At 44.2% G+C, this 20,168-nt stretch overlaps 2 protein-coding genes and 1 pseudogene across 5 annotated transcripts in view; 2 read left to right on the plus strand and 1 right to left on the minus strand.

Annotated features, from left to right (window-relative positions):
- The window catches only part of DSTYK (dual serine/threonine and tyrosine protein kinase), a 48,337-nt gene extending 42,053 nt beyond the window's left edge, over positions 1-6,284 (plus strand). The window contains exons 11-13 of the mRNA XM_087827984.1: positions 2,774-2,888; positions 4,907-5,041; positions 5,414-6,284. Coding sequence (XP_087684110.1) covers positions 2,774-2,888; positions 4,907-5,041; positions 5,414-5,601 — 438 coding nt within the window. The 3' untranslated portion in view covers positions 5,602-6,284. The remainder of the gene's footprint in view (positions 1-2,773; positions 2,889-4,906; positions 5,042-5,413) is intronic.
- Positions 563-1,995, minus strand: LOC148090942 (WW domain-binding protein 1 pseudogene; annotated as a pseudogene).
- A 9,631-nt stretch (positions 6,285-15,915) lies between the features above and the next one.
- RBBP5 (RB binding protein 5, histone lysine methyltransferase complex subunit) overlaps positions 15,916-20,168 on the plus strand; it is a 29,326-nt gene continuing 25,073 nt past the window's right edge. Inside the window, exon 1 of one of the 4 annotated variants that reach the window (XM_087827978.1) lies at positions 15,916-16,043. In XM_087827978.1, the coding sequence (XP_087684104.1) occupies positions 16,025-16,043 (19 nt within the window). In that variant the 5' untranslated portion in view covers positions 15,916-16,024. The remainder of the gene's footprint in view (positions 16,044-20,168) is intronic. The other 3 variants (XM_016215060.2, XM_016215067.2, XM_016215074.2) reach the window with 3 other exon arrangements.

Consider the following 20,168-nt stretch of genomic DNA (forward strand, 5'->3'; position numbering starts at 1 on the left):
ACTCATGGGTGTCTTAGAGGGGCTCGGAGTTTCAGTGGAGGAATTAGAAGCCTAAAGATGAGACAACTGCTACAATCTCATGATAAAACTTCAGTGAATGAGAAGCTGCTTCTTACAGATGAGCAAAGAAAGTGGATTGTTGAAATGACAACAAGGGATTTAGAATATGACGTAAACTTAGTTGTTAAAGCAGCTGCAGGGTTTGAGAGGACTGACTTCAACTTTGAAAACAAGTCCACTGCGGGTAAAATGCTGTCAAACAGCATCATATGCTTCAGAGAAGTTCTTAGTGAAGAGAAGAGTCAACCGATGTGGCAGATTTCATTGTTGTTTTAAGAAATTACTGCAGCCACCACCTTGATGGGTCAGCAGCTGTCAACATCGAGGCAAGACCCACCCACCACCAGCAAAAAGATTGCAATTCACTGAAGGCTCAGAGGATGGTTAGCATTTGTTGTTGTTCACATCCCTTTAATGAGATCATAGGCTCCTGTGTATGTTGCTGGAGGTGGAGCGAGCACAGCCCCTCAAACACAGCCCCTCTTCTCAGGACTCAGCCTTTTCAGGCAGATTCTGGGAGGGCAGGGAGAGGGGCTGAGGAGAATTCAAGGAGTTGGGACCAGGGCTGTTTCTAGTGCGCAAGAAACCCACCCACCCTCCCAAAACTGCTTATGGGATGTCCCCTTCACTGCAGACACTTGGAGTATGGGATCTAGGCGCAGTGTACAAGGGGAGCTGTCCCCCAGATCTGGCTGGGTGGCGCTAGCCCTAGCCTCCTGCACAGGCTCACGCTCGCTGGCGTCAGGACAAGGGCGAGCTCGGTACCCAAGTCGCCAGCCAGGTGGGATAGCGGCAGGGCAGGCAGGCAGGGCTCACCCCTGCCCCAGGCTCACTCTCCTGAGGAGGGGGGCACTCTGGTGGGAGGAAACACTGTCCACATTTGCCCCTTTGCAGTGGGCAGGGCAGCTAGAGGCGGAGGAGCAGCAGGTCCATCCCCTGGAAGCAGTCCAGGGGCAGCCTGGGATGGCAGAGTGAGGAGGGGTGGTGAGCCCGGGCGGTGAACCACAGCCGCATGGGCTGGGGCTTGAAGGCACCGAGGGGGCCAAGGTCAAGCAGTGAACCAGCAGGAACCGGGCCAGGCCCTTGGCATTCCCCGGGCTGGGCCAGCAAGTGGATCTCACGCTGCTGTTGCTAATGCTGCTGTTGCTGCAGCCGGAGTTCAGCCCGTCGGTGGCGGAGGCGTGCCAGTAGCTAAGAGGATGACAGTCCAGAGCTCATAGAAGTAGGTGCAGCACCCAGTCTCCCCACAGCAGCAACGACTCGCAGAGGCAGGGCTGGCTGTTCACTCCTGGGCAAAGCTCTCGAAGCTGCCACTGCGACCCCTGAAGGGCCCCTCAGGCCTCCTCGCTGCCGGTCCCACTGCTGGCCCAGCCGGGCCTACTGCCCCCTGAAGACTACAGTCCCCTCTGCCACCAGCCGCCCTGCCACTGCCACCTCCGCCGCCACGGCCATGGCCCCCGCCGGCCCATCTGCTCTGCTGCCACCGTCACTCCCGGCTGGAGCTCCTGTCCCTATGGTCAGCAGTTTTTAGAAATAAAGTACTTTTTAATTAATGTAAGTACCTTGTTTTTTTAACAATACAATACTATTGCACATTTAATGGACTACAGTAGAGTATAAAAATAGTGTGCACTGGGAAACTAAAAATTTCATGTGACTCGCTTCACTGCAGCATTGTTGGCTTCACAGAAGTGCCCTGGAACCGTACCCACAGTATCGGAGGTGTGCCTGCACTTCAGCTCGTGTCTCCTGAAAAAGGGACGTCTTCTCTGTAATTAAACACTATCGCACCCAAGAAATTTGACATTGACACAATACAATTAGTTAATGTACTGTCTGTGTTGACATTTTCCAGATGTCCCAAGTATAGCCAATTGTCCCAAATGCGACCTATTTGTTTGATCCAAGATCTAATCCAAGGGTCATACGGTGCATCTCGTCATGTTTCTTTAGCCTCCTTTAATCTAGAGCAGTTCTTCCGCCGTTTAGCTTTTGCACCATTGATATTTTCAAGGATTCCTGGTCTTGTTATTGCTTAGGGTTTGGTCAGAAATACTAGATGAGGACTGAGATGGGTAAATGCACCTTAAAAGGTGATGAACTCACCAGGCCTGTTATCTAAATTACAAAGAATCTTTTGATGTACTCCTCTTGAAAGTGTATTAGATTATTATTGAGTTGTCTCTGGCATCACTTTGGGGGAAAGGAAAGATCTTCCTAAATTATAGGCTGAAACCTAAGAGGCTTATCAATTACCAAATGAGACAGAGATTTATTCTCTTGGACCTTTAGGAAAGGAGACTACAGGGAATTCCAGAAACTCCCTTTAGCTGACCAGAGGACCTCGACGTTCTTACTTAGCAGCTTTCTGCTGGCGCCTGGCAGCCAGAGGAGACTAATCAGGAACTGAAATGCTTTTCCCAGTGTTCTTCACTTATTCATTCTTCCAAGATTTGTTAAGCTGCTGATAGTGCTAGGCACTGTGCTAAGTGCTGGGAATCCAAAGATGAAAAAGGCAGTCCCTGCCATCAGGCTGCTTACAGTCTGGGGAGAAGACACTCATGGGAATGAGTCTGGAGACGGAGGCTGGAGGCAGGATTGATTAAGTACTGCTGTGAGGCGGACACCTGCTTGTGATCTTGGGGATGCAGCCGAGCTAAGAGCTGTATGCGGGATCAGACACAGGGTGACTCCTACCCTGCTTTGTTGGCAGCTGGACAAGCAGAACCGAGCCAAGATCACTGACTTAGGATTCTGCAAGCCAGAGGCCATGATGTCAGGCAGCATTGTGGGGACGCCAATCCATATGGCCCCTGAGCTTTTCACAGGTAAGCTGGAGGGCAGGGAGTAGGTTTGGGCAGGGCTCCGTCCTTGTAACCCTGAGTAGTGTCCACAAGTAGTACTGGCAGATCCAGCACAGACAAGGGAGAAAAGAGAACAGGAAAAAATAAGACAAGTAGGGGAAAAGTAAAGAGGTAAAGAGGTCGAAATAAAAGTGCAAATAGGAGTCACTGGCTGTTCTTTTGAATGTCTCTCTGGGCCATAATTGCCATAATCGACCAATTATTCAATCATAAAGAATTTATTGGATAACTCCTATACTATATTAGGAGCTGTCTCCTATCATTAAAGAACTTATAGATGACAGAGATATATTAATAGAGGTAAAATAATTACGAGGGCAGTATAAGACGACATGATAAAGTGCTAAGTTAAATGCAATATGATGTAATGGTGTTCAGAGAAGGGATAAGTGAAGGTTGAAATGTTTGATGGTTTTGTGGTAAAGGTAATATTTCAGGTAGAACTTGAGTCAGATTTAGAAAAATTGGTAGGTGGGAAGGGAATTTATATTTATTAAGTATATTCTTTGAGTTAGGCAGCGTATGTTTTTCATATATTTTATTCCATTTAATTCTCACTAGAATTCTGCGGTGATATTGATGCATTTTTATGTCCTGTCCATATTATGGATAAAGTTAAGTCAAGGCCAAGTTGCTGAAGAAATCCACCCTAGAACGCTGAGCTAGAAGTCATGGAGCTAGGAGTGGAATCTAGGTCTTTCCGTCTCTAGTCTAACCATGTGTCATGAAAGAGAAAATTCTGGAGGTAGAGGAATGGGAAATACCAGGAAAATTGCAGAATAGAAATAAGCCTGACAGGAAAGAAATCCATTTGGAGAATGTTAGCAAACCAGGTTGCAGGTAAAGTGCAGCGAGCTTGCCAGTCACCCAGAGGAGTGGAGGCTTGCTGTTGGAGCAGGGTGCCGCTGCGCTGAGCAGGGAAGGGACCACAGGCGTTTGTGGGGGACCCGCTTACAGCAGCAGGTGGGGGAGCTTGAGTGGCGAGAACCAAGGCAGGGGAATGGTGGCTGTCTTCATGATTAGGTTGGTGGTAGTGTTAAAACAAGCAAACAAAAAACAGTGACAGATTTGAGGTCATTCAGAGGAAGAGTGGGCACGGTGGTTCTCTAAGTTGATGTGAGTGAGGAACGGGAAAGAATACTAAACAGTGACCCCAAGGTTTTGAGCCTGAGTGGAGGAGGAGGGGTCGTAGGCCTGTTGGGAAGGTGGAAAGGTAATCCCAGGCTCCTCATTAGTATTGGTAAGAGTTAAATTTGCAATATATCCGAATTTCTCTCAGCAGCCTCATGCGCGAGTCCTCCCCAACCCTTCGCTGAGTGGTCTGCATAAGAATTAGGAGTTAGCTGGAGAGCTGTAGTCCTGCCCACATCGGAATGAAGACACTGTCATTTTTCTTTCTCTAGATTTACTTTTTAAAATTAAGTTTCTGTTCTCCCTGCTATTACTTTTTTTTTTTTGGCTACTTCATATTTAAACTTCTTTGATTTTTTTTCTACTGCAGTCCATTCTGTTGCTGTCAGAATAATCTTTCTAAAATACTTGCTTCATGTCACCTACTGCTCTAAAACGTAAATGACTTCTGCTGCCCTCTGAATCCTGACTCTTCTGTCTGACTTTAAAAATCTTTATGCTCTGGTTCCAGCTTGCCCACCCCCCTGTATTTCCCAACTTTATTTCCCTAATACGACCTTTCAGGATTAATCTTTTTTTAATCCCATTAAAATAACAGGCCTGTTTTCCTTCTCCTTTGTCAAATTTATTCTTGAGTCTCTTAATATCTAGCTTTGGCCTTCACTGCCATAGTTCTTTCTGTTATAAAGCGGTCATTATGAGTATGTCCTGCCTAACAGAGTTGTTATGAGAGATAATGGACAATAACAGTTTTAGAAAAGGATTTGTAAAGACCGCTGCAGTTGCAAGTTAGTGGTGATGCTGTTGATTTCTCACCCTGGCTCCCTGCTTGCCGCCCCTTCTTGCCGTAGGGAAGTATGATAATTCCGTGGACGTCTACGCTTTTGGCATTCTTTTCTGGTATATCTGCTCAGGCTCTGTCAAGCTCCCCGAGGCATTTGAGAGGTGTGCCAGCAAAGACCATCTCTGGAACAATGTGCGGAGAGGTAAGAGCCCCAAGCCCTACTTTGTCCAAACTCCCCTGTGAAGAGCAGACTGAGGCCCGGCACTGCAGCAGGGGCTCCCATCGACCTTTGATTCCAGGCCTTTGATTCCGGGCAGCATTGTACTGAACTGTCTCCAAAAGGCTTTTTTCTTTAAAATTTCCAGTTCTTCAAGTGCTGTGCCAGTGTGCTCCAGTTTATCATCTGTTACTATTAGGTTCTAAACTAGATGTTTGCAGTTAAGCCAAAGCTTACTGCATTCTGTAACTTCCTGAGCGCCAGCTGGGTGATCAGCCTGAGAGCTGAGCAGGCCTGTCGGTTGTATTGGTCACCCTCTCACTAACTCTGGTCTTATTTCCATGCTCCTTTCTCCAGGGGCCCGCCCAGAACGCCTTCCTGTGTTTGATGAGGAGTGCTGGCAGCTGATGGAAGCCTGCTGGGATGGCGACCCCTCTCAGAGACCCCTCTTGGGCATTGTGCAGCCCATGCTCCAGGGCATCATGGACCGGCTATGCAAGTCCAATTCTGAGCAGCCAAACAGAGGTCTAGATGACTCTACTTGAAAGCAAAGACCTTTCTCTTTCACACTCTTTTTTTCCTTCCCCTCACCTTTTGGCCATGGGGAGAATTTGACAGCTGTTCATTAAGAGCGTCCCAGGGGAATCGATGCTTGCTGGGCAGCTTGGGACCTCCGCAGGCAGAGAGGACTCCTGGATAGTGCAGTCCGATGGCTGAGCATATCCTGCAGTTCACTGATGCCCCAAGCTGTTTCTTTAGCAAAAGATTGTCTAGGACATGGGTAAAAAGCTGAAGAAGGCAATGTTCCAGCCTCAGAACTGAAAAGGAGGTAAATGTTACCATTGTCTCTTCACTGTATGTTTCTAAGGCGAGTGGGACACTGCATTGGCAATAGAATTAAAAACTGTAATTTTCGTAGTTTTGGCTTCACCTAGGGATAGTTTGGCTCTATCCAGTTTTCAGGACCCTTAGAAAATTTAAGCCTAGTTCTGGAATTGTGAAAACATAGGAGCAAAAATATAACTTGTGAATGGCTGTTCCTGTTACCTGCACCCAGAGATCTCAGGCTGCATCAGCTAGAGGCCCCAGAGATGAAGCTAGAAACAAAGCTATCTGTTCCTTCCAGTACCGGTGTGTTTACATTTATAGGACCACATAGCCCTGACTTCTGGGAGAGGGTTTCACAGTACGTCACCAAGGAGCCCCCAAAAAGAAAAAAGTGTGTGTGTGTGTGTGTGTGTGTGTGTGTGTGCTCGCGCATGCGTGGGTATAAGCTATTGGATTTTGAGTTACTGCTACTCCTAGAACAGAATCTCTTCTACCCTTGGGTCTTCATTTTGTTTCTCTCTTTAGTCTCAAGATGGGGAAGCTCTAGTTAACATGGTACTTAGGGGTGAGTGTCTGAGTAAAACTGACCCAGTGTCAAGTATTTGGTGAGACCGAGAAAGTGGACAGTGATCTGGAGGCCGTGGGTCTCCATACAAACCCACTAGAAGGATGCCAGCTTGTTTTTTAAAACTTAAAAAAATCAGAAACTCTTTTTGTGTGTGTTTGAATCTAACACTCTGATGTTTTTAAACTTGATCAGTGAGCTTTTTAACCTAGGTTTCTTCTGTAACTTGTCCCTTCTTTTTTCCTTATTTTTAACGTAATGTCAGAAGAAAAGAGTCAGATGAAAGAGAACACTTTTTGGAGCTCTGCGTGTGCCCCTCACCCCTGTGTGTTCGTGTCTGCGAAGGGCCCCCCCCTTGCGTTCGGAAGGTGGGGTGGTGGTCTTTGGGAGAATTTGTCATGAAGTGTACATAAAAAGAGAAATTCTTATGCCAGTCAAAGGAAGGGGAACACTTTAAACACCGGTGCATCTCAGATCTTGATTCAATCCTCCCTTAACCAAATGGTCCATTAGGTTTAGAGAAATAATGTAGATGAAGGAATGGACAGTGGAGGTGAGTAACCTCCTCCGTCTGCCGAAGCCCCAGCACCGTGGTCTGTCCCCTCCGCCTAGCCCCAAACCGCGTGAAACAGGCCCCTGCGTAGGTGTGTAAGGTAATGGGCAGATTTGCTGCTGGAATTTTCTAGGGTGGTTTGCTACAGAATGACCATCTCTTAAACATTAACAGGGTATAAATGGAGTCTACAAAAATTTTTTTGTATAACTTTTGAAGTTCAGTTTTTAGCCCTGGCTCTCCTGGGCTCTAATTATGATACATGTGAGCATAGTAGCCCCCTGAGCACTCGTAGCCCTTCAGAAACCCATCTAGTGCTAGAAACTTTGTTACTTGCAAATGACAAGTTGACTGACCCAGTGGTTTTGGGTTCTGTAGGCCCTGTTTTGGTGGAATGTTCAGTGTATCTGTTAGAATTGTTAATGCTCATTTAGCTGTACTGTAAGTCTCTCTATTTTTGTCAGCATTAGCTCGTAGCCCTTCTGAGGACTTGATGGGCCTTCCCGGAAGCCATGTTTCAAGTTTAAAAAGTAGAGGCGGGTAGTCTCTACTAGACGGAAAATCAGTGTAAGTCTTATTCTGTATGAAATTTCAAGAAAGCTTTTATATAGTTCTCTTTTCCAGGAATTTCAAGAAAGCTTTTATAGAGTTCCTCTTTTCAGTCTTTTAAACTCTGACTATAATTAGGAGTCTGTGCTCCCGATATGGAGACCACATTCCTAACATTCTTAGCAAGTCTTAGTTCATACCCCCATTCACACATGGAGGGTAGGTTTTTCTCCACCCAGGGTCCCTTTTCAGTTTCTCCCCGTGGCTTGGTCTGCTCTCAGACATGTTTTCTAGCAGACTGCCCACATTTTTTTGCCTGAGCGGGGAGGGAGGGGCTAATGGATGAGTAGTTAGTTGTGTTACAGTTCATTAAATTAAAAAAATTTATTCTGAGAAAAGGTGCAGACTATTCCTGAAAGTCTCCAGGCCAGCCAAAGTCCACATGTTGACATTTGGAGGTGGTACTGAAACACTCAGCGGGCTGAGTGCAGGAATACATATGTATCACACGTGTGTACTTTGCTTTTGTCCTACAACATTGTCAGCAAATTTTAGATTCTTTGTTCCTTGGCACCCATTATTATTAAAGTGATGGAACGCCGTGAAATGTACTGTATTACTTGGGAAGATACTAGGTATTAAAGAAGTTTGGTGGCACTTTGGCTCTTAAGGGCTCAGCAAGACCAAAGTCTGAAGATTTTACCTCCCAGCTTTGGCTGTCTGTGCTCCCAAGTGGTGAGGCGACTGTGGCTGGTGGAGGAAGAAGGATGGGGTGAGAGAACTGCCCTGTGTTCTGTCCTTCCAGCCAGTTTCATTCGGGCTGTTTACCCCAGCCCGAAAGTGATCGCCTGGCCGTTGTTAATGCACTTGAAGTCTGATCGCTTATGTTGCTTCAGAAGTGAGTGGGGGACCTTCCTGCAGAGCAGTCGGAAGGAGTGGAGTCTGGAGTCGGGAGTGGCTGGCCCTGGGCCTAGGGAGCCAGCAGCAAGGTCAGTCACGGGCGGAGGTTTTCGCAGGCGTGCCCTAGTTCCCTTGATCCTCTGCAGAGAGTGGCTCGTTGATGACAAATCTTTCACATCTCTGGAAAGGACTGAGCTGGTTCTTCCCAGACCAAAGAGGGTCACTTGTGACTGCATCAATTTCAGGGGGACAGTGTGTAGGCAGCAGCTTCTCCTAATTTTTAACACTAAAAGTCAAGGAAACAGTGAAGGAAAGGATGCATTACTACCACGGATAGAAATAGGGGAATGGTGGGACTCTCAACTAGTGCCTGCCAGCTCTCCCATGCATTTTTTTGCATCTTGAGCTGCCAAAGGTGTTGGAAACGTTTTTTTGTTGCCGGAGAAGTGGTTGGGGCTGCAACATGATAACCGCACTGAGTGACACTTTATTTTTTGGTTTTTATTCAGCCCTGACAAGCGAAGGGGGATTGGTGGTTACAGTAGCACTAGGGGGAATAGAGACTCCCGCTGCCTTGCTTTGGCAAGAAGGCATGCTTGCTGTTCTCTCTGGCTAAGGGAACCTGCGGACTCCACCATGCACCGGAGTGAGCTAAACGCCCTCCAAGAGTCCATTGCCAAGAGGGGAGTTTCTTTGAAATGTCAGAGCTTGATTTTGGGATTTGCTGGATCAAATAACCCACTTTCTCTTTAAAAGAAAAAAAAAAAGAGAGTTTATTCTTCTAAATATGGAGGTGGGGTGGGGCGGTTAGGGCTAGTGTGGACCTTAATAGGTAAGGAGGGAGTAATCTTCAGAAACTTATATTGCAAACTCCCTTGGGGGTTTCAAGTAGCACTACTGTTCTTACAAGGGTTTTCTTTTTAACTGCATCTGTTTTGTTAACATCCAGTCCAGTTGAGATGATCGCAGGGACCATGTGAACCTGGCACTGGGTAGGCCTTCTTCCCCAGAGGGTTGAAAAGAAAAGTGGTCTGGACAGCTTGTTGTCTTTCATCTTTATGTAATATTTTTGTTTGTTTTAAAGCACTAATGTTTATTACAGTGTTAAATAAAAATGTAACATACTAAGTGTGTAGAATAAAAGTGCAATAACAAGAGAAATTACTTGGCAAAAACTTCAGTCCTTACACGCTCTCCTTTCTTGTGCTACCTGTCTCTTTCCACATTGTTACATTTCCATGTTGTTATAGCGGGACCCTGTTAATTGTGTGTATTTTTAAGAGACGCAATTAAGGGATGAGTCTTCACTTTGTGTAATTTTGAAGGGTTGGGTTTGGTTTTATAGAGTATTCTGTATACTTGTTTGGATGCACAAATACCAGAAGTGCTGTATAATAAAGATCACATTAACGTTTTAGGTTTGTGTGTGCTTGGCTTTTGTTTCCCCTGTGTTAACAGGACACTCCCTGTTGTATTCCATTTCCACTGGGACCTCTGCAGTCAGAGGCCTTTCGGTTTGCCTTAGAGACTGAGGGAACATGCTACTCCCCCATAGGTCACTCTTGATTTCCAGGTACTTGACATTATCACTACCAGAAAGTGGGGCAAGGGAACGGAAGGTGGGACAGCGGAGAAGAGGAGGCAAGGCACGGTGATAGCAATTTCTTTTTCAGAGCCTCTCTGGGGTTCACACGCGTTTCTCCAGCTTCTTTTCAGCATGAACTCGAAGCATTCTGAGCTCACACACGAGCCTAGCTATTCTTTAGTATACTGTGAGAGAATCTGGGGATGGAATCTATATACCAGACTATCTGCATTTGGAATATCTGAGTTTTCTATGTAGGCTCACACCACCTTCAGATTTGCTTGCTAGGCAGTGCTCGACAGGCACGTCGTAGGCCGCTACCAACAGTGGCACTATCTGTAGTCACCAGGGGATGTCAGCAGGCAGCAGGCCACCTTTTCCTGCAGGGTGTGCTTGTTTTGGGTTACTATTTCACGCTTACACGTCTGCATCGGTTTTTGCTATAACTGCTTGTAATTTGACTGCAATACCAGTTTGGCCAGGAGATGGCAGCACACCTTAAACAGTTGATGTGTTTTTTATTAAGTCTTAAAGGAAAAGCTAAAGTTGAATCTCTGGCTCTCTGCTTATCCCTACACAAAAGTCACTTAATGCAGATGAGCCTCTTATAACTGTGAAACTCTCCACTAATCCCAGCCGCCCTTCACAGCCAAATATATCCCATCTTCCATGCATATACCCTATATTCTAGTATGAAGTTCAGTATGAGTTCTCTTACCTTCCTCTCTAACCATCACTTTGGAGAAAACTGCTTGTGGTATACACATTTTTAGATTGGGTAAGCTTTTCCAAGAACACATCCCTCAGCAGGCTTGTCCATTGAGTAGGGCAACTGGGGTGTCCCTTCTGGTCCTTGATTGGGTGGGGTTCAGAGGGGGAGAGGCCACTAAGTTTCTGAACATTGTTCATTTAATTTAGAAATTTCCACCTTTAGTAGGATCCCAAGGTGTCCACAAAGTGCAGTTATCATGGGTGGCCACTGAACTGGTTGAGGTCTCTGAGGGCCCACCTAGGGATGGTTCCTTAGTATATTCTAAAGGTGGCACTTCAAATCAGTGGAAAAATTGACAATTTTATAAAACTAGCTATTCACCTGAGAAAAAAATAGACTCAAATCATGCAAAAAAAAAAAAAAGTATACTAAAGATCTAAATATTAAAAAGAACTAGAAAGGAACTAGATAACGGCACACACATTGAGTCTTTATTATATACTAGGCGCTATTCTAAATGCTTTACATGTATTAACTCGCTTAACCTTCACCAGAACCCCATTTTACTGATGAGACAATTAAGTACCAGGGTCATGCAACTGATAAATGCCAGAGCTGGGATTTGAACCTAAGAAGTCCAGCTCTAGAACCTCTCATACTATGCAATGCTGCCTTCGGGAAAAAATGTAAGTATGTTCATTATTGTTTGGAGGATGGGAGAACTTTTTTGAGTGTGATCAGGAACCCAGAAGCCATAAAGAAAAATGATAGAAATTATAAAGAACATACATACATCCAAAGATACCAAAAGAAAAATTAATTTGGAGAGAATAATTATATAACTGATAAAAGATTCATATTCCTAATATATGAAGAAACCAATAAAAAAATTTAAAAACAAATTGCTAATACGTATTTGAGAAAGATATTTATCCTCACTAATAGGGGAAATGCATATGAAAACCAAATATATTTTTCCATCTATCAAATTCCTGAAAACACTAAAAACCTATTTATAAGTGTGGGTGATGAGCACTATTTCCCTATGTTTTTGGGAAGTGGATATAGCCACAAAAAGGCAATTTGGCAGTGCCTAATGAAAACATTTTAAATGTAATAATGAAAGCAGCTAATTAAATTATTTGTAAAGTTATTTTTAATTGAGTTTATTGGTATAACATTGGTTAATAAAATTATATAGGTTTCAGGTGTACCAACTCTATAATACATTATCTGTATATTGTATGTTCACCACCCCAAGTCAAGTCTCCTTTCGTCACCATTTATGCTCCCTTTACCCTTTCCTACCTCCCCCACCCCCTTGCATCATTATTTAGAATACTAAAAAGTTGGAGGCAATGTTAATGTCTGACAAGGGAAGATTAAATTATGAGGCTCATACCGTGGAAACTATGTAGCTATTAAAAGGAATGACATCACTATATGGACAAGGAAAGATGTTTACACTATATCATCGGGTTAAAAATAATTTATATAAGTATACTTGTTATGACCCCCCTTATTTGGTAAAAATCCCTTCCATCCCCCATAACCTCATATTATCTAGAGACCTAGTCCACTTTGCTATATACATGCATAGAAAAAAGTTTGTAAGAATATATATCAAACTGGTAACAGTGGTATTCCTAGGGAGAGAACTTTCAACTTCTAGTGTATTGAACTTGTTACTGTTCATCTGCTATGAACATCATTTTTCTCATATTTTAAGAAAATTAATGAAATGGCTAATTTAGGAGAAAGGAAGTATGTTTTGGGAAGGTATTAGGGGCCCACAAAATCAATAGAACCTGGAAGGTCAGGCTCATAGAATTGGTGGGTAGGAACCAGGGTAGATTTGCAGGCTACTGCAAAGGCCTCACTATGGCCGTGAGGAAGCATCGTCACTCGTTAAGTCAGCAGCCAGGGAGAATTTTGTCAACTGGCCCAGCATAGGTCCCAGGCCCATCTAGCAGTGTTGGTTCAGAACTGGAAGGCTCTATCCAACTCCAGATTCTATGGTGAAAGGTAGATTTTCCTGCTCACTAAAACTATATTCAATGGAGGAGATGTATTTCCTAAAAGGTAATCAAAGAGCTGTTAGAAAAGGGACCTAGATTCAGGACAGGCCCGAGGTGACAGACGTCCACTATAACCCACTGCTTGGGCTGCTTGTTAGCACATCCACCCCTCCGGCTCTACTGGAGGCAAGGTCTGTTCCTTTCTCTTCTCTTTCGGGTATTTCCATTACCTGTGTGTTACATCTTTTGTAGATGTCCCAGAGTTCTTAGATATTCTGTCCTGGTTTTTTTTTTTTTTTCAGTCTCTTTTCTCTTTGCTTTTCAGTTTTGGATGTTTCTATTGACATATCCTCAAGATCAGAGATTCTTTTCTCAGTTGGGACCAGTCTACTAATAAGCCCATCACAGGCATTCTTTATTTGTTACAGTATTTTTTATCTCTAGCATTTTTTTCTGTCTTAGAATTTCCATTTCTTGACTTGCATTGCCCATCTGTTCTTGCATGCTGTCAACTTTATCCATTAGAGCTTTTTAGTATATTAATTATAGTTATTTCAAATTCCATGTCTGATTATTCCAATATCCCTGCCATATCTGAATCTGGTTCTGATGGTTTCTCTGTCTCTTCAAACTGCATTTTTTTGCCTTTTAGTATGTTTTGTCATTTGTTTTTGATAATTGGACATGTTTTACTGGATAAAAGGAACTGCAGTAAATAGGCCTTAGTAATCTGGTGGTAAGGTGTCAGGAGAAGAGAAGACTTCTATAGTCCTGAGGTTAGAGCCCAGTCTTTTAGTGAGCCTCTGCCCTGGACTGTGAGCTTCATAAGTGCTTTCCATTCCTTCCCTCTCTCTTCCCCTCCCCCCTGCCCCCTTCCCCTTGTGACAAGATGGCCAGAGTGGGCTTGAGCTGGATATTTCCCTTTTCCCATATGGAAAGCTAGAGTGAGTTGGAGTTAGCAATTTCCCTTCTCCCAGGTTGGTTAGGCTCTGAAAAACCCCCAATAGCTTAGGCTCTGGTAAAATAATTTCTCTCAAGGACAAGCTTTGTTAAGAACAACAGAATGCTCAGACATATTTCAAAATAGTTCTTTCCTTTCCTCTTGGTGGAAGCACAAGGGGATTTTTCTCCCATATTCAGTATGAGAACTGGTGTATCTCCTGGAGGTAAAACTCACAAAAGGGTAGTGACACCCCTATGACTGGGTTCCCAGGAGTTCTTGTTATTTTTTTTAAACATATCTTTATTGACTTCAGAGAGAGGAAAGGAGAGGGAGAAAGAGAGAAACATCAATGATGAGAGAGTCATCCATCGGCTGCCTCCTGCATGCTCCGGACTGGGGATCTGGGGATGGAGCCCACAACCCGGGCACGTGCCCCGACCGGGAGTCAAACCCGATCGCCTGGATCCCAGGTCGACGCTCAGCCACTGAGCCACGGCCAGCGGGCTCCCGGGAGTTTTAACTCTCAGACTTGTCCATGCTGTGTCTCCTTACAGTTCAGGTTTTCATACACTGACACTGATTCCTGCAAAAGTTTCTGCTCAGGGGCTTTCACTCTGGTAAGCTGTGATGTCTGTATTGGCCAGTTTGTCTCTCCACTTTGGGGGGCGGTTCGCAGGGCCCGCTGCTCTGATGAATCTGCAGTCATGCCCTACAAGATGATGTCTCGGTCAACGGCTGCATACACAGCGGCGGTCCCATAAGACTACAGTAAATTAAAAGCAAAAGGTGTGTTTGCAGAGTTGAAGAAAAGGGTGGACTCAGCTACCTGATTTTTATCTGGAGAAGAGGTAAGTACCAACTGGCCTGATTTAGTGAGGATTTGTAAAAAAAACTTTAATGAGATAAAAGTTCAGCCTAGCTAAGAAACAAGTTCTCTCTCACACCGAGTCTGAATGACAGATACAAGTTACTTCAGACGGAGAAGGAAGAATATTAAGTTTCCTTTTCTCCCCTTCAACACACAAATCTGGGTGCCCTCCTTTGCAGCTGGAAGTGTTCATAAGCTCCGGCTAACACTCGTCCAGCCAAGTCTACCAGGTCTACTGTTTTTCATCAGATCAAAGATACCACAAGCTGTAAGACACACAGTTATAGAGCACTAAGGAAGGAGAAAAAAAAAAAAATTACTGCATTTGGTCAAAGTGGACTGATATCTACCCCAATGGCCTTAAGGAGGTGAGATAACTTCGGGCAAAGTGGTTTGTAAATAATAGGAGCTAACGTCCACCAGGCACTCGCTGTTCTAAGCACTTCCTACGTGTTACCTCATTTAATCTTCACAATAATTCTGGGAGTAGGGCCCCTACCACCTCCGTTTCACAGGTAAGAAAACGGAGGCAACGGGAATACGATCTTGCCCACAGGGGGGAGCGGCGGCGGCCGGTGTGAAATCCGCACCGGGGATCCCGCTTCTTTCTGGCGGCGAACTATTTTTGGCAGCGACGCCTTGTTGTTTTGTGACACCCACAGTTGAAACGCGTTAACACAGCGCTGGCTTCTCCATTCGTCCCCTCGGCGGCCTCCAGCCGCTGCCTGTGGCTCCGCGCGGCCCGGCCCGCCTCCCGCCCAGGTCGCTCCTGGCCAACACCGGGCGCACGGTAAGGCCCGAGGTAAAGGCCTAACAAATACTGTCGTACATGTCCGTGGGATCGATGGCGTATCTTTACAAATGTGAAGTAATCCCCACGAGACAGACAGATACACAATAACTAGCTACCTACAGGTGAGTCCGAGCCTCGGCGACGGCAGCTCCGCCCCACGCCTCAGCACTGGGGCTGCCCTTCCGGCTTTCCTGTCAGTCGTATTTGCCCGGAACCTTTCCTGCGGGTTCCGATGTAGCTGGCCGGGACAACGCTGCTGAACACACAACATAGCGAGGATTAGTAGTCTAAAGATGTGCCTGAAATTTCCAGCTCACTTACATAACCCAGGGGAAAACGCTCTCAAGTTCTTGCACTTTCTAAAGTACTAAGTGACGAAAATAATTTTACCCCTTAGTCAATTTCATAATCAAATGATTTCGAGGGAGCTTGTTCTTTTTTTTTTTGGTTAGGCATATATATGGACAGCCCACTGGAAACGAAGGGGAAGGCGGGGGGAAGAAAGCGGAAGCCGCAGGGTCTTCTAAACCAGAAAGTGTCCGGAGCTGGCGGCAGGGTCTTTGCAGCGCCCCCCCTTCTAGACGCAGTCTTAGAAGCCGGCGGGGCAGAGGCGTAGTCGCTGGAGCTGAGACCAGGCGGCCAGAGTTCTCAGGGATGAACCTCGAGTTGCTCGGTAAGGAGGGTTATGGCTGCGTTTTAGAGAAGCCTTTGGTCCTGGAAAAGAGAGAACACGGGCGGGAGGGATTCAGGCTGCAACCTTAGGTACCTGGTTCTCTGCGGATCACTAGGCGCTCCTGCTATGCAGGAGCAGCAGCAGCAGCAGCAGCAGCAGCAGCAGCAGCAGCAGCAGCAGGGGAAAGCCCAGCTTCTGCCAAGCAGAATGCATTGCCTTTCCCGAGGCTACTTTCTAATCAATTTTGGAGTAGTAGGGACAGTTTGTGACTTAGTTTTGATGACAAGGATCACAGGTGCTGAAGTAGCTCAGAACAGGCAGGACCAAAGTTACTGGAGAAGAAGGAATCCGAGGAAGTGAGGCTTGAGGTGAAGCCCTGAAGACTTGTCAGGGATTTGGGTGTCTGGACAGATTAAGTCTTTTTGTAGAAATACGGGATGCCTAAGGGTGGAACTTGGAGATCATCTAGTTGAAGTCCCTCAATGAACAGATGAAAAAAGGCCCAGAAGGTAGTGACTGGAAGGCACTAAACAAGTACATGGCATAGTTGGCACTGGAATTCCGTTATCTTGACTTCCTATTTAAGCTCCATAACTACCAGGGACAGTGTGTAAAACACTGAGGTGTGAACTACTGAGGTAGTTGCCTTTTATCATCCTCTCTTTGAGTCATTTCCTCTCTACCCCTTACCCAAGTTGTTAAAAAACTGTAGGTTTCTTCGAGGCTTTCATTAGGTGTTTAGCATGATAGCCTAGGGATGTCTGAGGTTTTCCAGAACTCCTAAACGACTTGCTGTCTTTAATGGTTATGTTTCTCTTAAAAAAAAAAAAAAAATCAGGTGTTTCTGGTTGTACAAAGGGCTACAAAGATATTTAAGAAACTTTAAGGGGCTTTTTGTTATGTAGAAAGATTAAGATGATTATGTAAATAGCCATAACGTATTGCAGAACCTAGGAAGGCCTTTTAGAGTCATTACAAAGAACTAAGAACATTTAAAGAGGGAACGAATGTCTTTGGGGCAGGGGAAGAAAGGTAATCGGAAACAAAAAGCCTGTGGAGGAGTTGGAGTTTTGAGTGGACTTTTAAGATTGGTAAAATATTGACAGACTGTAGTATGACGATATGGGGAGGAGTGCTTATTAGGGATATGCTTGATTTAAGACATCAGTGAGAGGAGACCTAAAGAATTTATCTGCTTGGCCAGGTTGTGGGCCAAGCTGTGAATAAAGAGAAGCTCAAGAAATGGGCTTGGTGCCATCAATTTTTGTGGAGGCTCCTGAATGCCCAGCTGGAAAGTAGTTGTGCTTTATCACAACCCATTATATGTACTTATATATATAACTGCGTTTCTCAAAATTACACTTAATCTTTAAGCTAAGTGTCTTCTGGTATCTTCTAATCTGTTATAAACTTTGTGGCTCACTAAGTTGATTTATCCATTTATGATAGATTGGGTCCCGCTGTTTGAAAAACATTGAAATAAGATACAGCTTTACCCTGGATAAATACATAGAACTAGGAAGAGAGAAACATAAACAGATAACTGTGAATAATATGAAAACAGCTAAGAGAGCAATTAATTTTGTATTGTTGGGATTGGCAATAAAATTTGGGGATGATTTTACAGAGGAAGTGTCATTTAACCCAGACAGTAAAGATGAAGTAGGATTTTTCCAGAGGGACAAGTTGGAGTGGTAATTACCAGTGCAGAGAACAGTATGGGTAAAATGTGTGTGGTATGTTCAGGAAATGGTTAGCAGTTTATAGCCAGTGCTTAGGGTGGGTTATACAAGGTTCTATACTAGGTACCGATGGGGAGTTAGTCAAAGATAAACTGGAAAATACCGGCTGAGGCTAGATTGAAATTGCTTTTTAAAATTACATTTAGGAGTTTAGCATATTGTTTAGCAAGGGAGATTTTGTAGCAGGTAAGTGAGATGATGAGGTTTGGGGCTTAGAAAGTTGGCTGTGGCACCTTTACTTTGTGAAGTGTTGAGGGAGGCAAGACTGGAGCCTAGGAAATGTAGTAATTATGGTAGTGATAGTATTGGATTGGAGTGGGTGGGGTGGGATCAGTTATCTAGACACCTGCAAGTGCATTTCTCTAAAAGAAATGCCACCAACTCTGTCATCACTTGTTAGATTGAAGAAGCAGAATAGAAACTGCTACTGTGGACCTAACTTTCAATAGGAAGTCGGCAAGTAGGAAATAATAGAACCATTGGGAGAAAAGGCCCATGAAATTTTAGAGGTCATGATAATCAGTTCTTTAAGGAGGGGACGCTCAGCAGTTTAGAGAGCAACATTATTCCCTATCACTAGACTGGGAGGAAGAAGGCCTGAAAGGCCTGGAAAGCTAAAAGGCAGTTTGGAGAAAGGATACTGATAGAAGAAAAGGAGGCGACACCTGAAGAAACTGGTGTGATTTGCACTGAAAGGAGTCTATAAACTCAGATTCCAAAAAGGCATATACTCAATGTCATTGATAGGTTCTGTGACTTTAAGCAAAATGACATAGTCTAATGAAACCAATTTTGCCATGGGCTAATTGCTGTAAGTTCCTACAGCAGCATCTTATCAATGTTATAGTGAAAGGACATTATTTGAGGACCTACTATACAAGAAGGGCACACAGCCAAAGGTGAACATGTGAGGGTGGTACAGGCTTTTTATATACATTATTTGCAACTTGCTTTCTTCATTTAACACTGTAAAGATACTGTTCCTACACATTAGGAGATAATAGATCTCGCGATTTTTAATACATTCATGTAGATACACACTCATAATGTATAGTTTTAACTACAACTGCTTTTTTTCCCTTTATTTTTTTTCCATCACCATTTGCCCCCTCATACCGTCTTCCACCGCCAACCCCCCCACTCCCCACAGTCATCACCGTGTTGTCCATGTCCATGAGTTCTTTCTCTTTTTTTCTTTTTTGCTCAAACCCAACACCCCCCACCCAGAGCTGTCAGCCTGCTGTCTATGAGTCTATCTCTATTTTGCTTGTTAGTTCAGTTTATTCATTAAATTCCACGTATAAGTGAGATCATATGGTATTTGTCTTTCTCTGACTGGCTTATTTCACTTAACATAATGCTCTCCAGGTCCATCCATGCTATCACAAAGGGTAAAATTTTCTTCCTTTTTACAGCCAAGTAGTATCCCATGGTGTAAATGTCCCACAGCTTTTTTATCCATTCATCTACTGATGGACACTTGGGCTACTTCCAAATCTTGGCTCTTGTAAATAACGCTGCAATGAACATAGGGGTGCATATATTCCTTTGAATTAGTGTTTTAGGTATGAATGCTTTTTTAAGGTGTTTTTTTCCTTGCCTCCTCCCTTTTGTTGGTAATCCCACGTGTCTCCTTTCATATTTTTCTTCATGCCTCTGCTTGTGTGTGTGTGTATACACACATTAACAAAAAAAAATGAGATATTATATACACTGTGTTTTGCTTTTATATTCACGTAGTAACACCAATGAAAATTGCTCTATGAGAATTAGTGTAATTTATCCATATTTGAGTATTTTTTCTGCTCTGTAATAGCTTGAGTCCTGGCCATTGTGGCTTACTTGGTTGGAGTGTCGTCCCGTATACCAAAAGGTGGCAGGTTCAGTTCCTGGTCAGGGCACTTACCCAGGCTGAAGGTTTGGTCCTGGTCTGGGTGTGTGTGGGAGGCAGCCTATGGATCTCTCTCTGTCTCTCTCTGTCTCTCTCTTTCTCTCTCTTTCTCTCTCTTTCTCTCTCTTTCTCTGCCTCCTCCTCTCCCTCTCCCTTCCCTCCCTCCCTCCCTCCCTTTCTCTAAAAAAATCAAATAAAAACATAAACAATGTTTAAAAAAAAGAAATGGCTTAAATAACAGTAATTATCTGCTGCTTGAGATTTAAGAGAAATTGCACAAAATTATATGAACCTTCTGCCCCTCTTTTTTAAAAAAATAGTAGTCCTTTAATAACCTTACAGTGTGTTGTTTAACTATTGGTCCAGTCATGGATTTCTCTTCTGTAATCAGTATTGGAAATGTCTATTTAACTATAAAAATCATTCATGTTTTTTGAATTATCAAGTATATTATGAGGTTAAATTCTTTTTTGTGTCTGGCATTCACATCTT

Source organism: Miniopterus natalensis, chromosome 19, assembly GCF_054644295.1.
Source record: "Miniopterus natalensis isolate mMinNat1 chromosome 19, mMinNat1.hap1, whole genome shotgun sequence".
Taxonomy (NCBI): domain Eukaryota; kingdom Metazoa; phylum Chordata; class Mammalia; order Chiroptera; family Miniopteridae; genus Miniopterus; species Miniopterus natalensis.